The sequence below is a fragment of the Rhinopithecus bieti genome, unplaced genomic scaffold, assembly GCF_001698545.2.
Source record: "Rhinopithecus bieti isolate Rb0 unplaced genomic scaffold, ASM169854v2 scaffold_15133, whole genome shotgun sequence".
Taxonomy (NCBI): domain Eukaryota; kingdom Metazoa; phylum Chordata; class Mammalia; order Primates; family Cercopithecidae; genus Rhinopithecus; species Rhinopithecus bieti.
Genome location: NW_016808815.1, coordinates 1,226,351 through 1,242,633, shown reverse-complemented (window position 1 = coordinate 1,242,633; position 16,283 = coordinate 1,226,351). Strand labels below are relative to the sequence as shown.

Here is a 16,283-nt window from a genome sequence, read left to right as displayed (position 1 = left end):
CACAATCTTATAAAAAATATATTCAGAAAGGCAGTAGGGTCACTCACTTACTCAGACAGTATCTTTTAGGAATTCTACCATTTTCTGATGTGTGTAGACTCTCTTGGCATTGAAATGAATGTGACAGACACTGACCTATTTGGAAATGCAGCCATTTGAAATTTTCAGTTAGATGCTGATCGGTTTTGTTGGTTGAGGTTTGAGGTTTGAATCAAAACTCATTCAGACATTAGCACATTTCCATATGCCTCACTGATAACTGAGGGCAAAAGAAAGCTCTTGATTTAATCTAATGCTGAGAAAGTGGCAGTCATTGTCACTGTGCACGATGCTTGTGTTCCAAAGTTATTACTTTAAAAGATTGAAAACCATCATTTCTCTCATTGATGCCATAAATACTTATGACAAATAAAACACCAAAGCAAATTAAAATATTTTAGTGGAACCAGATAAAGAGACCAATGTAATGAGGAAATTTAACCCTGATCTTTGTTTCATTTCTAAGGTTTCTTTTTTTTTTTTTTTTTTAATTTTTTTTTTTTTTTTTTGTTTTAAGTATCACAGGTCTGACAAATCTCCAGTGAAATCCTAAAGCAAGAGAGCTGGTAAATTCTAATATATAATATATTATAAATCTTGTACAATCCACAAAAACGGCCTGCAAAATACATAATATCCCCATTTTGCAGATCTGAGGCTCAGAGAAAGTAAGTGTTGTATAGTCTTTAAGGATTAGCTAGCTCTATATCTACTGTACCTCCCATCTAGTCTAGTTCACATCCTATTACTAGAGGCAGGAACTTGCCCGGACTCCCTTTGCAGCTAATATAGTGGATATGATTTAAGCTCTCCCATAGAGATGCCCTTGTAAGACATTTGGAAAGTAGAAACAAGCTGTTCTGTTGTTTCTACTGGTAAGCAGGATCGTGGAGTTTTGCTGTGGCAGCATCCTGACTTCTAGTCGCTAGCTTTGAGGGTATTGAAAGGCAGGGGGCAGGGTATTCATCGTTTATAGCTGCACATTTGGCAGGCAAGCCCCGGCTCTGGAGCTAGTGATTGCCAGTGAAGGCAACTTCCTGATCCCTAGATGGCAGCTGAGGCGTTGTCTTCCCGAAGCCAACAGTCCTGAGGTGGCTTCCTGAGTTCCCATCTTCTTGCTTTTGGCAGAAGAGCAACCGGCAGGCCAGTTCTGCAGTGTGGCTCTGAGCGTCTCCTGGAAACTTAGCATAGATCCTGTTACTCTGACTCTTCCAACGTCTGTATTAATTCCTTTCTGCCTGAATTGTTGGTTTCTGTTTTACTTCGCTGAGTTCTAACCAGTAAATATTAAGTAACTTGTTTATTCAGCCAAGAAGTGCAGAGCCTAGATTCAATGTGAGCTTGCCAGCCCCCAAAGCCCATGCTCCCTCTGATGGAAAATTCGCTTTGCATCTGCTGAGTGCAGATATCCAAGAGATGTGCATGGGGGAAGTAGGCGGCAGGGTCAGTGGGGAAACCAGGTTGGCTGAGCAGCTCTCACAAGACCTGCAGGCATGAGGCATCAGTCCTCTGATGTGCACTCCACCCTATTCTGTCCTTCTCCTCTGGTTTTCCTCACAGCCCTTCCTCATTCCTCTATTCACTAACCTAGGACAATTTTCATTTGTTTTCACAGGAGAACACATAAGGAAGATAAGGGAGCCTGTTTTTGGCTTTTCAGTCACCAGAGCTTAAGCCCCCAAATCCTAAAGACCAGATAAAACTTATTCAAGTTGGGAGGAAGCAGAAAACTAAAGAGGAAGTCAAAGAGCTAAGACATGTTAGGTACCTGAGAAGGTCCTGAGCTCTGTCCCTCCCAACTCCCTATCCCCAGACAGAATTCTAGGATAGGTGGATTGAGAGATGATAGAAACTCTATGTCATTTGGGATCCCAGAAGACGAGGATTCTTGTGCCCTTTCCTGGGTAGAACTGGAAAAAACCCCAGGGTTCTCTGCACCCAGCATGGCATAGAGCAGATGAAACGGCGGCATGGTTTCTCTGGGCAGTCAGGCATCCTAACACAGCACTGAGGCAACATCAGAACCCACCCACCTGAGCTGAATGAAGGAGACAGACAGGGCCAGACATGATGGAGGAGTGTGCTCAGGACCCCAGGATGATGCCACAGAGACCTTTCCCACTGGTGACTGAAGACCAAACAGAACAGCACTCTAACAGATCTCGGACTGTGTCAACAGCTGTGGTACCAAGCCCCACCCAGTCCCATAGCTGTGAGACCAGAACCCCACTCCCCAGTGTCCAATCCCTCCACAACCCTACTTTAATCCTGGTACTTAGATAAACCCCCAGAAGAATTTTGGCTGGGGTGAATGGAATGATCCTGAATAAAATGAAATAAAGTTTCCACCAGAGCTTGAGACTGAATTAAATCCAATTAAAAAAAATAAAGTTACATTTCTCTCACATATGGGCTGTGAGTTGAGTCTTGTGCTCACTCACTGCACAGCTTCTAGTTAATTCGTACTCCAACCCTTAAGAGTCATGGGTCAAGGCCAGGCGTGGTGGCTCCTGCCTGCAATTGTAGCACTTTGGAAGGCCGAGAGAGGTGGATCACTTGAGATCAGGAGTTTGAGACCACCCTGGCCAACATGGTGAAACGCTATCTGTACTAAAAATACAAAAATTAGCTGGGCGTGGTTGCTGGTGCCTGTAATCCCAGCTACTTGGGAGGCTGAGGCAGAAGAATCACTTGAACCCAGGGGGTGGAGGTCACTGTGGGTCGAGATTGCCACTGCGCTCCAGCCTCGGTGACAGAATAAGAGTCCGTCTCAAAAGAAAAAAAAGAGTCATTGGTCAAGAACAGTGTTCAGCAAACTGCAGCCAGCCGTTTTTGTTTTATGTTTTTTTATTTTCCTGCCTATTTTTGTAAGTAAAGCTTACTGAAACATAGCTATGCTAATTTTCTATGTGGCTGCCTTTGCACTCCGGTAGCAGAGTTGATTAGTTGCAACAGAGGCTGCCATGGTGTGAAGCCTGAACTTGTTACTGTCTGGATGTTTACAGAAAAAAATGTGCCAATCCCTGGTGTAGAACATGGGCCCTGCCTGGCTCCAACCCATCCTCTCCCTTACATGCCTGTCCTTTTCCTGACACCATGGGGGCAAAGTCTCAAATCAAAATCAATGGAAAAATTTTGTCTTTCTCTGCTGTTAAAAATATACTTATGTCCAAATCCAGCTTCTCCTTCCTAAACCTCCCCAAAGGTTGGCTCTCTTCTGACTACTTTCTCCATCTCCTTGCCTTCTGTGATCCTGCACTTTCTTGTAGACTTCTATCTTGATTACTTCTATTCTATATCCTGTGTGGGTTTCTCTTTCCCTGACCACCTTTAAGGTAAGTGTTTTCTAGGGTTGTCCTTGGCCCACTGGTCTCATTCCATTTACCCTGCCATGCCCCAGAACTCTTTGCAGGTGGACCAAGTTGCACTTGGTCATAAGCACAGTTCACAAGACAGAAAGACAAATTCAATCCTAAAGAGATAAGCCATCCAAGGTTAGTGACTTCAGGGGTTCATTTCCTTGGCTTAGACAACACTGATACCTTAACACCTAAACGGACTGTTTGGTTTTCTTCCTCTCGCCACTGAATTAGTCAATATTACCCTTGAGCAAACAACTGAAGAGCAGAATGATCACTTAGTAGACAACCAATAAAAGGCATCATAGCTGGTGGTCAATCATACAGGCTCTGGAGTTAGATTATAAGCTACAGTTTTGAAGCTCTTATTAGCTATTGAAAACTTGGGTAAGTAGATTAACGTCTATGCTTCAGCTACCACTTCCATAAAATGGGCATAAGACAATCAACACCACTAATCATCAGGAAAATGTAAACCAAAACTACAATAGGTAGCACCTCACTCCATTTAGAATCACTATCAAGAAATCAAAAGATAAGTTTTGGCAAGGATGTAGAGAAAAGTCAACCCTTACTGCTGGTAGGAGTGTAAATCTGTGTAGTCATAATGGAAAACAGTATGACATTTCCTCACAAAATTAAAACTGTAACTACCATGTGATCCAGGAATCCCACCACAGGGTATATTGCCAAAGGAAATGAAATCAGTAAGTCAAAGAGATATCTGCACTCCTATGTTTATTGCAGCATTATTCACAATAGCCAAGATAGGGGATCATCCTAAGTGTTCATCAATGGATGACTGGATCAAGAAAATGTGGTATGTATACATAATGGAATACTATTCAGCCATAAAAAAGAATGAAATCCTGCCATTTGTGATAACATGGATGAGCCTGGAGGATATTACATTAAGTGAAATAAGCCAAGCACAGAAAGACAAATACCATAAAACAACAAAAACAAACAAAACCTACAACAAATTCAATTTAATCATAAGTTCCCTTTAGCTATGTGTGAGGTTGTGAAAAGGAAAAAAGCTAAAGACTCCAACTAAGCTAGATACTCTAACAGTCTTAAACATTAAGCCAAAAAGTCTAATAGTCTTTTCCTACAGATCTGTGACTGCACAACAAAGGTGAGGAGGTAGGAGCAGAGGAGGAGAAAATGGGAAGTTGCCTGGGAAAAGGGAAGCAATTAGTTCAGGGATTTCAACAACCAATACAGTAAAATCTGAAAGAGAAAACTGCCAATCAAAGATGCTTACCTTTGCACCCCTCACAGGTCAGTGCATTATAGTGGTATCCAGAGGCTCTGTCTCCACAAACAACACACAGCTCATCCCCTTTGATCCTCCCTGCTGACGCGCCCATGCGGGGCTTCTTTGTTACAGGCATCTCTGCTACCTCAGTCTCTCCCTGGTAGAGAGACTCAGCTGGCATTCGCCTGAGTTCATATATTCCAGGAGAGTACCACTCTTCAGGCTGCTGGGGGTAGAAACCCAGGTTGGAATAATAGGATGATGAGGAAATCTGTGGTTGAACTTGGGGAAACTGAACATTGCTGTATTGAGAGTATGGTTCCACTTCCAGGTTCTGTCCCAGAGGACCAGCCACTTGTTCTGTTAAAACACCTGAACAAAAGTGACAACAAAACTGGAATGAATGTCATCATTCTGGAAATTAGAGAGACAGTTTGGCGTAATGGTTAGGAGTTTGGGCTCTAAGAAAAGATTGAAACATTTAACTACATAAAAGTTTACAACTTTTGGCCGGGCGCGGTGGCTCACGCCTGTAATCCCAGCACTTTGGGAGGCCGAGACGGGCGGATCACAAGGTCAGGAGATCGAGACCATGGTGAAACCCCGTCTCTACTAAAATACAAAAAATTAGCCGGGCGCGGTGGCGGGCGCCTGTAGTCCCAGCTACTCAGGAGGCTGAGGCAGGAGAATGGCGTGAACCCGGGAGGCGGAGCTTGCAGTGAGCCGAGATCGCGCCACTGCACTCCAGCCTGGGCGACAGAGCGAGACTCCGTCTCAAAAAAAAAAAAAAAAAAGAAAGTTTAAAACTTTTAAGAGTATATATACATAATATAATTAAATGACAAATTAAAATTCAGAAAAAATATCTGCAACATAGAGGACAGAGTCATCTCATTAATGTAAAAACAGCTCTTGAAAACCAATAAGAAAACATTTGAGAAGCTATGGAAAAAGGGATAAAGGAAAGGAATAGTTTTAGAAATATAAATGTAAGTGTTTTGTAAACAGAAAAAATGTGCTCACCTTTGCCAATAATTAAATTTAAATTGAAACTAAAACATTACCGTTTTCATCTTCAAATGTGTGAGAGTTTAAAAAGTTTGATTATACACACTATTGGGGAAATAAATACTCTTGGGGGAAAATTTGTGAATATTTTCCAGTTTTTAAAATTTCAATGTCCTTTTAACCCAGCATAAATTTTCCACTGCTTGAAAATTTATTTTAGAAATATCCCTGAACATNAGGAAAGGAATAGTTTTAGAAATATAAATGTAAGTGTTTTGTAAACAGAAATGTGCTCACCTTTGCCAATAATTAAATTTAAATTGAAACTAAAACATTACCGTTTTCATCTTCAAATGTGTGAGAGTTTAAAAGTTTGATTATACACACTATTGGGGAAATAAATACTCTTGGGGAAAATTTGTGAATATTTTCCAGTTTTAAAATTTCAATGTCCTTTTAACCCAGCATAAATTTTCCACTGCTTGAAAATTTATTTTAGAAATATCCCTGAACATCTATGAAAAGTGTTTTGTAAAATATTCACTTGCAGCAAATTTGCAAGAGCCATAAATTGGAAAATAATCTAAATATTCATCCATATGAGTCTGGTTAAATAAATTTGTTATATCCATACACTGAAATACTAAGTAGATGTAAAACAATTATTTAGATTTCTATGTGCTGTCATGGAAAATTTCTACAATAAGGTGCTATATGAAAAAGGCAAGCTATAGACCAATGTGTATATTCACATGGGTATTAAACACCAATGGAGTATGTGTGTGTGTGTGTGCAGGTGCCTGCGCACAAAGGCAAATTTCTGCATGATACAGAAGAAAGTAGGTGGTGGTGACTGTGAGAGGTGATATTTTTACTTTATATTCTGGGAGAGAAGATGGCATAATTTTTTTTACTGTTTGTAGTTTTTGCCATGTGTATATCTATGTGTTATTTTAATCATTATAAAACAAAGGAGGAACTTTAAAAAAAGAATACAGTGCCTGCAATCTATCTACTGTATTCAAATTCCTGCTCTGTTACTTACAATCTGTGTGCAGCTGGCAATTCCTTAATGTCTTTAAGTTGCAGTCTTCTCCTAATAAAACAGAGAATAATAATACCTACCTCACTGGGTTGATATAAAGATTATATGAGATAATGTGTGCCAAGTGCTTTGCTAAATGTTTGGCACACAGGAAGTGCTCGATAAATTATAGCTGACTTAAAATAGGAATAATAATTATTATTCTTACTACCATCATTATTAAAGGAGCCCCTTATTTAGAAAACCTCTAGGTAATAGAAAACCATCAGGTTATGAAAATGCTTCTATTTCCTGGAGACATCAACCATGGCTCTTTAGAAAATAAAAATATTTAAATTATGCAAATGCTGAAAAAAGACATAAATAAGAGATGGGAAAGTTTACAAATGTGTCTGACACTTCCAAATGTTGTCAGACAATTCCATCTCTTATGAACAATTCCATCTCTTATGAACAGTGGGACTTTGAGCAAATTATTCAAACTATTGATAAACATCGGTTTTCATGGCAGCAAGTCTGGGATGATAACATCAACATCAAGGGTTAGGCTGAGGATTGAATGAGATGATACAGATTCACAGTTCCTTATCTGAAACCCTTGCAGTCATATGTGTTTTAGAAGTCAGAATTTTCAGGATTTTAGAACAGAATACTGTGCTATTTATATATCCCTCCCAGCACAGTCTGGAACAGAACACAGAATCAAATACAGCAATATTTTCCACAGTGAAATATATGAATATTTACAGTCAGTACAATAAGTAAAGACCATAAATAGTTTCACATTCATTCAGGTCAGGTTCTGTCACCAAAAAAGTGTGTGCCAAACTTTTATAAAAACGTGGTTTTTGGGGGCTTTGGGGATTTCGAATTGGCAATGCTCTTTGCTGTGCTCAAAAGATAGTTGAAACGATTACTATAATTATTATGATTACTATCACTATATTTTGCAGAAAACTTTTATAGAGTTCTTTGTAGTGGCAGGCACTTGTATGTTCTCATTTATTTCTCACAAAACCCTATGAGTTAGGTAACATTATTTTCCCCCACTTACAAATGAGTACCATGAGGCACATAGAAGTCAAGCAACTTTACTCCTACCTACCTAAGTAGATGAGATTTGAGCTCTAGGAGTCCAATCTCAAAGTCCATTCACTGAATTGCTGCTCTCTGGGGGTAATTTCAGGTGTGTGATGCTTAAAAACATGATATTCAAAGCCCCTCTCTGCATCCTCCTACTTGCGTTTGTTACCCTCTTCTCGGTCTCCACTTGCATATAACGGGCCTGCAAGTTTCTGCATGACCCTACCCTTGCTTTCTTTTCCAGCCATTTTGCATGTTTGGACGTCTCTGTTTCTTGAATGTGCCTTGCTCCTTCCAGACTCAGGATTTCTCCCACCTGCTGATTCCTGAACCTGGAATGGTTCTCAACACAGCCAACCCCTCCCAGGGCTTCATCTCACTAATGTCCACTTATCTCTACATTCCCTGTAGGTATTGCTTCTCTTGGGAAGTTTTCCCAACAGAAGAGGTTTCCAGGTCCCTGGGAGTCATGTTCCTGAATCTAGTTTTATGGCATTTAAAAACCGTTACTTACCCTACCTGGGCTCCCTCTGTTTATCTGTAAAGAAAAGACTACACCCTAGATGATCTTCTAAATCTTCTTTATATCTAAAAGTCTCCATGAGTATATGACTAATAGTTTACGAACATTAGAATTCAGGGCTTTTCTACACTGGCAAAGTTCAGAATATACATATTACATGTTGAAAATAATGCTTTCTGCATTAACCCAGGAAATGATTGACAGAGCACATGGTATACGGTATCTGTACAAATATCGATTTCCCTTCCTTCTGTCTGACTTATCCATACAAAAAAAGCATAGGCCAGGTATGGTGGCTCACGCCTGTAATCCCAGCACTTTGGGAGGCCGAGGTGGGTGGATCACGAGGTCAAGAGATTGATATCATCCTGGCCAACATGGTGAAACCCCATCTCTAATAAAAATATTAAAAAATTAGCTGGGCTTGGTGGTATGCACCTGCAGTCCCAGCTACTTGGGAGGCTGAGGCAGGAGAACCACTTGAACCTGGGATGTGGAGGTTGCAGTGAACCAAGATCAAGACACTGCACTCCAGCCTGGCAACAGAGCAAGACTCAGTCTCAAAAACAATAACAAAACAAAATAAACAACAACAATAAAAAAGAGTATGTCTAACGGACAAAATATTTTAGAAATGGTGCCTTGTCTTACCACCACAAAATGGAAGGGGAAAAATATGGAATTATTACACAAAAAGAAAAGATAAAATAAGCAAAATCCTGATCTATTTCATCACCAAATACGATGAAAATTTCTGGAGTGAATGGAATTGAAAGAAACTAAAAAGTATTAAAAGCACTTAGTTTCACTTACACTTAGATTTTATCCTCTAACCTATCTTATTCCCTTAACTCCCCTTCCTCCCTCGGCCCAATTTCTCTCTGCCACAGCTCTAGTAAGGATAAGTAATTTGGGCCGGGCGCGGTGGCTCAAGCCTGTAATCCCAGCACTTTGGGAGGCCGAGACGGGCAGATCACGAGGTCAGGAGATCGAGACTATCCTGGCTAATGTGGCGAAACCCCGTCTCTACTAAAAAAAAATACAAAAAACTAGCGGGGCGAGGTGGCGGGCGCCTGTAATCCCAGCTACTCTGGAGGCTGAGGCAGGAGAATGGCGTATACCTGGGAGGCGGAGCTTGCAGTGAGCTGAGATCCGGCTACTGCACTCCAGCCTGGGCGACAGAGCAAGACTCTGTCTCAAAAAAAAAAAAAGGATAAGTAGTTTGCCCAAGATCAAAAACCGATAGAATCTGGATTCTGTAGCATCCAAGGAAATGTATACAGTTTTTTTCTCCTCATATGACAATTCTAAAATATTTCAGCATTATTTCAATAAAACAATTATTTTCTTTTCTTTTCTTTTCTTTTTTTTTTTTTTGAGACGGAGTCTTGCTCTGTCGCCCGGGCTGGAGTGCAGTAGCCGGATCTCAGCTCACTGCAAGCTCCGCCTTCCAGGTTTACGCCATTCTCCTGCCTCAGCCTCCCGTGTAGCTGGGACTACAGGCGCCCGCCACCTCGCCCAGCTAGTTTTTTGTATTTTTTTAGTAGAGATGGGGTTTCACCGTGTTAGCCAAGATGGTCTCGATCTACTGACCTCGTGATCCACCCGTCTCGGCCTCCCAAAGTGCTGGGATTACAGGCTTGAGCCACCGCGCCCGGCCAAAACAATTATTTTCATAATCAAGAAACTCAAAGGAGTCCCAAGTCAAGTCAGATAATGATATCACTGTCATATCACTCTCTGGAATAATCTAGATCAAAATGGAAAGTTTTCACAAAGATATAGATAATATCATGCTAAAACAGTAGGAGGACATCAGTAAAAATATGAGAAAAGTACACAATAATATTAAATAATACTTCTATTCTTGGCCAGATGCATTGGCTCATGCCTATAATCCCAACACTTTGGGAGGCCAAGGCGAGTGGATCACCTGAGGTTGGGAGTTCGAGACCAGCCTGTCCAACATGGTGAAACCCCATCTCTACTAAAGAAACAAAAATTAGTTGGACATGGTGGCAGGCATGTGTAACCCAGCCACTCGGGAGGCTGAGGCAGGAGAATCACTTGAACCTGGGAGGCAGAGGGTACAGTGAGCCAAGATTGCACCATTGCACTCCAGCCTGGGCGACAAAGTGAGACTCCATCTCAAAAACAAAACAAAACAAAACAAAACAACAACAACAACAACAACAACAAACCCTTCTATATTCAAAGCCCATTCACTTCTAGCATTTCATAGTGTGTCCCCTAAATCTCCACAAATAGAGAAGTAATTACACAGGAATCTTACAATCAAAGAACCAGCATGGCCAACATATTCCAAAATGGTTGGACTAGAACAACTTCCACCATTAACTGACCGTGAGATCTTAACTGGCTAAGCTTTTCCTATTTCAATCTCTTCTGTAAAAATGGGATTGTTGCTATCTCAGAAGATAGTTCTGAGTGTAAAATACGGTTGTTGAGAAGCAGTTTTGGTAAGTCGAGTGTCATTAAAAGACATGTTTCCTAAAGAATCTAGCAAAATCCTGATTTTAGTGATAGTTAATTGATAGTTAATAAGTAATTATTAACACATAGTCTGTCTTGATGATATAAGTGTTGGGATAGTTCTTTCATTACAAATATATATTTATAAACATATGCTCATGCTGTGTGTGTGTGTGTGTGTGTGTGTCTGTGAACTCTATGTGTGTATGTATGTGTGTGTGTGATAAACAGTTGCTATTTAGCAGTCACTGTGTTAGGGTCTGAGGATATGAAAGTAAAAAGACACATATGAAGGCCCAGCCTTTCTCTTGTTTGTGTGTTTTGGGAAGTGGGAATGTCAATGGTTGGGACAAAAATAAGTAAATAAGTAAACAAGTAAACAAATACAACATTGTCTGGCAGAAAATAAGATGTGGAGGGAGTAGAGGTAGTTTGACTTTAATTTAGAGTATGCTTTCTGAAAAGGTAAATTTATTTCTGTTTTGATACAATTTAAAAGGGAAAATACACATTAAAATTTACATTTAGGAATTTTTATTTTGGAATTAGTCTATCAAAGAGTATGAGAATTAGGATTCCTTTGTGATGGTTCTCCAGGAAAGTTTAGGAAAGAGTTCTTAAATGAGAACACATGGATGGACTCCAGGGGAGTCTGAGAAGCCCTGAAAATAAAGTAAAATTTTTCTAGTTAGACAGTCTCCAGGTTTCAACACCTTCTCTAAAGGAGTGTCATCTGAGGGAACTTTCTGAGGTGATAGAAGGGTTCTATGCCTACCAATATGGTAGCCACTAACCACATAGGGATATTGAACCCTTGGAATGTGGCAAGTGATACTTAGAGTCTGAATGTTAAATTTTATTTAATTCTAAGTTAAAATTTAAAGTTGAATAGCCACATGTGGCATATTAGCCAGTGCAGCTCTAAGGAGTCTGGGACCAGAACCACTGTACCCCCAAATGGGGAATCAGGTTTGCATAAAAACAATGGCACTCTCCCATAATCTCACAGTGAGTTTCTGATGCTCCTGAGAAAGGGTCCAGGTTATATCCAGCTTTTCATCCCTGGCAGAATGCTGACCATAGTAAATGTTTAATGAATGTCTCTGTTGAATTGCAGTGCCTAGAAAAGTTGCTTTTTCTGCCTTACTTTATTTCTTAATCCATGGTTTCTTCACTAAACGGCAGGGCTTTACCGCAAAGTTGTTTGCTATTCCTGGCATTGGGCCTTTGTGATGTTAGTGCCTCTCCCTGCCTTGTCAGCTGATCACCTACTTCTGGTCACCTACACCAGGAGGCCTGCCCCAGTTCCCCCAGGTGGAATTCACCTCTCCTACCTCTGTACACACTTCCATTATGGCACGTATTGGAAGTATATTTCTTTTGTTTACAGGCCTATCTTCCACGCTGAACTTGAGATGGTATGAGATACTGCCTAAGAGTGCCCTCTGAGCAGACAAATCTGGATTCAATTCACCCACAACTTGTTAGGTATATGAACCTGGGAAAGCCATGGAATTTCTTTAAGCTTCTGTTCCTTCCTTTACAAAGCTGAAATAATGTAGTGCCTGCATGAGAGGCTATAACAAAGATAAACTAAGACAAAGAATATAAACTGCATAGTGCCTGACACCACATAAACATGCATACTTTTGTGATTGTTGTCATTAGTCTGTGAACTCTTTGATGGAAAATATTAGATTATATTCTCTTCTTTATATTCCTGGCATCTAACTCAATGCCTGACACAGAGTAAATGTTTATTAAATGTTGGTTAAATTGAAGTAAATGGGAAATTTGCTTCCCTGGCCTTCCAACTCATTTCCATTTCTAAATATGGTGTCGATCATTTTTAAACATCACATTTAAACAAAATGGTATGCTACCAAGTCTATGAGCAAAAACATGTTCACAATGATCATTTTATAAAAGTGATTCGAGTTTTTTCTTGCTGGAAATTTAAAAGATGAATTTCTGTTTTAAAAAATATTAAAATATGATTTACATTATACTGTTTTAATTATAATCTATGTTTTAATTCAGAGAAAACCAAGAGCCTGGGCCTAAAGCTCAACTCTGTGCTTATCTGATTTTTCATGGACTGTTGGAAGAAACCTGTTGTGAAACTACTTCATTAATTCATGTTTCCCAAACTCTTTTCATTTCTTTTTACCACAACCTACAGTTTTAAATACATTTTATCTCATATCCCCTGTACATACTTATACATATGTAACTGAAACAAAATTTCATGAAATACCACTTGTCTTTACTCCTTGAGCGACACTCTGATATTTCTATTCTATTATGTTCTAATCCAGTTTTTAATGCTGGTCAGAAGACACTAAATAGATTTTGTGATCCCCTGGGAACTGAGACTTGCCATTTTAGGAACACCGCATTAAACAATGTGTGCTAAAATGTTTTTTCAAGTGTCCATTGATATCAATGTTAGAACTGTCTAATGTTTGGTTTGGAAGAATAGTGATAATTTGACATAATAGTCTATGAATAATTTTAAAGGAAGCATCCTTAGATTTCATCCCAATAAGATATTTGTCTGTTTAGAATCCAATAAAAATCACTCCAACCCAAACTCCCACCCCAGTCTTCTGGGTCTGACTGAGCCACCATCTTTGACAGACATCTGTTACTGTCATCTCCAACCAAAGTCCCCAGATTTCCTCAGTCCAGTTGCAAGAGCTAGACCTGAGAGCACCTGTGAACAGTGTCCTACCTTTTGCGGGCTTCATACTCATCATTTCCGTGAAAAATCCTGACGGTGTGCAGCTGCAGTGAGGACTAATTTGAATTGGATTTTCTAACTCCTGAAACTGCATTACCATTCTTAGCTTATTCACAGCAACTGAAAATGAGACTAGGTAAGGAGTGAAAGAGGACAGAGGTTGTGTGGTTTACTGATTAACTTCATTACAGAGCAGAATATTTGTAAATGTTTATGAGAAAAGTCCTCAATGCCAAATTGCCTAGTAAGCTGGAAACGAGTCTCTTAGATAAATATTTTGGGGGAGCACTTTTCCAGTTTAAGAACTTTTAGAGGGTAGGTTTCTGTTCAGTGGCTCTAAAACTGGATTTGGAGGTCAAGTTCCATGCTCCAGGTCCTGACATTCGTTCCCATCAAAAGGTGGCAGAATGGTATGATTTAAAATGGAATGGTATGATTTAAAATGGAAACATTTTAAAGCATAATGCTTGATACGATTTGGCTGTGTCCCCACCCAAATCTCATCTTGAATTGTAGCTCCCATAATTCTCATGTGTTGTCTGAGGGATCCGGTAGGAAATAATCGAATCATGGAGTTGGTTTCCCGACACTGTTCTCGAAGTAGTAAGTCTCACAAGATCTGATGGTTTTATAAGAGGTTTCCCCTTTCGCTTGGCTCTCATTCTCTCTTGCCTACCGCCAGGTAGGACATGACACCTGTAGTCCCAACTACTCGGGAAGCTGAGGCAGAAGAATGGCGTGAACCCAGGAGGCGGAGCTTGCAGTGAGCCGAGATTGGGTCACTGAACTCCAGCCTGGGCGACAGCGTGAGACTCCGTCTCAAAAAAAAAAAAAAAGACATGCCTTTCAGCTTCCACCATGATTGTGAGGTCTCCCAAGGCATGTGGAACTGTGAATCCATGAAACCTTTTTCTTTATAAATTACCCAGTCTCAGGTACGTTTTCTTTTTTTAAGACGGAGTCTCTCTCTGTCGCCCAGGCTGGATGGAGTGCAGTGGCGGGATCTCGGCTCATGGCAAGCTCCGCCCCTTGGGTTCACACCATTCTCCTGCGTCAGCCTCCCGAGTAGCTGGTACTACGGGCGCCCATCACCACACCTGGCTAATTTTTTCTGCATTTTTCGTAGAGACGGGGTGTCACTATGTTAGCCAAGATGGTCTCCAACTGCTGACCTCATGATCCGCCCGCCTAGGCCTCCCAAAGTGCTGGGAATACAGGCATGAGCCACCGCGCCCGGCCCTCAAGTATGTTTTCATCAGCAGTGTGAAAATGGACTAATACAATGCTTAACAGCGTGATGCATGCAGGCCAGATGACCTGGCCCACTGTTGTATAGTGTTACAGGGGCTGAATTATTCCCACCCCCCGAATTTAATACAGATACTCCTTGACTTATGATGGGGTTACATCCCAGTAACCCCATCATAAGTTGAAAATATCGTAAGTAAAATGCATTTAATGCACCGAACCTACCAAACAGCATAGCTTACCCTAGCCTACCTTACATATGCTCAGAACACTTACATTAGCCTACAGTTGGATAAAATTATCTAGCACAAAGCCTTTTTATAATAAAGAACTGGATATCTCATGTAATGTATCGAAAACTATGCTGAAAGTGTCTCTTTCACACCTTTGTAAAGTCTAAAAATAGTAGGTTGAACCATTGTAAGATGAGGATGTATATATGTTGAAACCTTAAACCCCAGTACCTCAGAATGCGACCTTATTTGTTGATAGGGTCATTACAGAGAAAATCAAATTAAAATTAAGATCCAATATGACTTGTATCCTTATAAAAATTGGAAATTTGGTTACAGAGACAGAAACACAGAAAGGGAAGTTGATGTGAACACATAGAGGGGAGACGACCATCTGTGGGCCAAGGAGAGAGCCGTGGAGCAGATCCTCCACCCACAGCCTTCAGGAGGAGCCAACCCTGCTGATAATTTGATTTTGGACTTCCAGCATCCAGAACTATGAGATAATTTCTGTGGTTTAAGCTACCCAGTGCATGTTACTTTGTTACAGCAACCCCAGCAAACTAATACATCCAGGCTGTCTTGGCACTTATTGGCTCTGTGGACAACGGACAAATTCCTGAACCATTTTCTGCCTTGATTTCCTTGGTTGTAAAACGAGGTTGATAACTATATAACCTCAAAGAATTATATGTGATTATTAACTAAAATAGTATTTATAAAATGCTTAGCACAACAGGTGGCTACCCGTCATCACTATGTTGATGTTATGATTGCTCAGCTTTGGACTCATGTTGTACCTTGGGTTGCTTATTGAACAGGAATAATTCTATTTTTTACTCTGCAGCATAACTTTTGGACATCAAGTTTAAGTCTACTGGTTGTTTTTTTATAAATGAGGGCTTTAGAAGGGGACTCAGTTGATCCAGGGTAGAGCCCAGACATAATGTAGCCAGACGCACTGTGTAAACTTATGTGAGTCTCTCAGCTTCTGTGGGCCCCATTTGTCCACATCAATAGATGGTAAAACACAGATAATAATTCTTGCCCTACTTAGGCCTGTTCTGAAGATAAAATGAGATAGTAAATATGAAAGCAGTTTTAAAAGGCAAAGGTGAGCTATACAAGTGGAATAATCATTGCTAAGACATTTCTATAGCCTTCACAAGTTTCCAAAGTGGTTCCATACGCATTATCTCATCAGATCTTCACTTGCACCCTTTGAGGGAGGTATTATTTCTAATTTCC

The 16,283-nt window shown here is 40.4% G+C and overlaps 1 protein-coding gene across 6 annotated transcripts in view; it reads right to left on the bottom strand.

The window, feature by feature from the left end:
* The window catches only part of NR1H4 (nuclear receptor subfamily 1 group H member 4), a 93,137-nt gene that overhangs the window by 42,000 nt on the left and 34,854 nt on the right, over nt 1–16,283 (bottom strand). For 4 of the 6 annotated variants that reach the window (XM_017887286.1, XM_017887285.1, XM_017887288.1 and 1 more), the window contains one exon: nt 4,666–5,031. In XM_017887286.1, coding sequence (XP_017742775.1) covers nt 4,666–5,031 — 366 coding nt within the window. Of the gene's footprint in view, nt 1–4,665; nt 5,032–13,545; nt 13,678–16,283 lie in introns of those variants that run through there. The other 2 variants (XM_017887283.1, XM_017887284.1) reach the window with 1 other exon arrangement.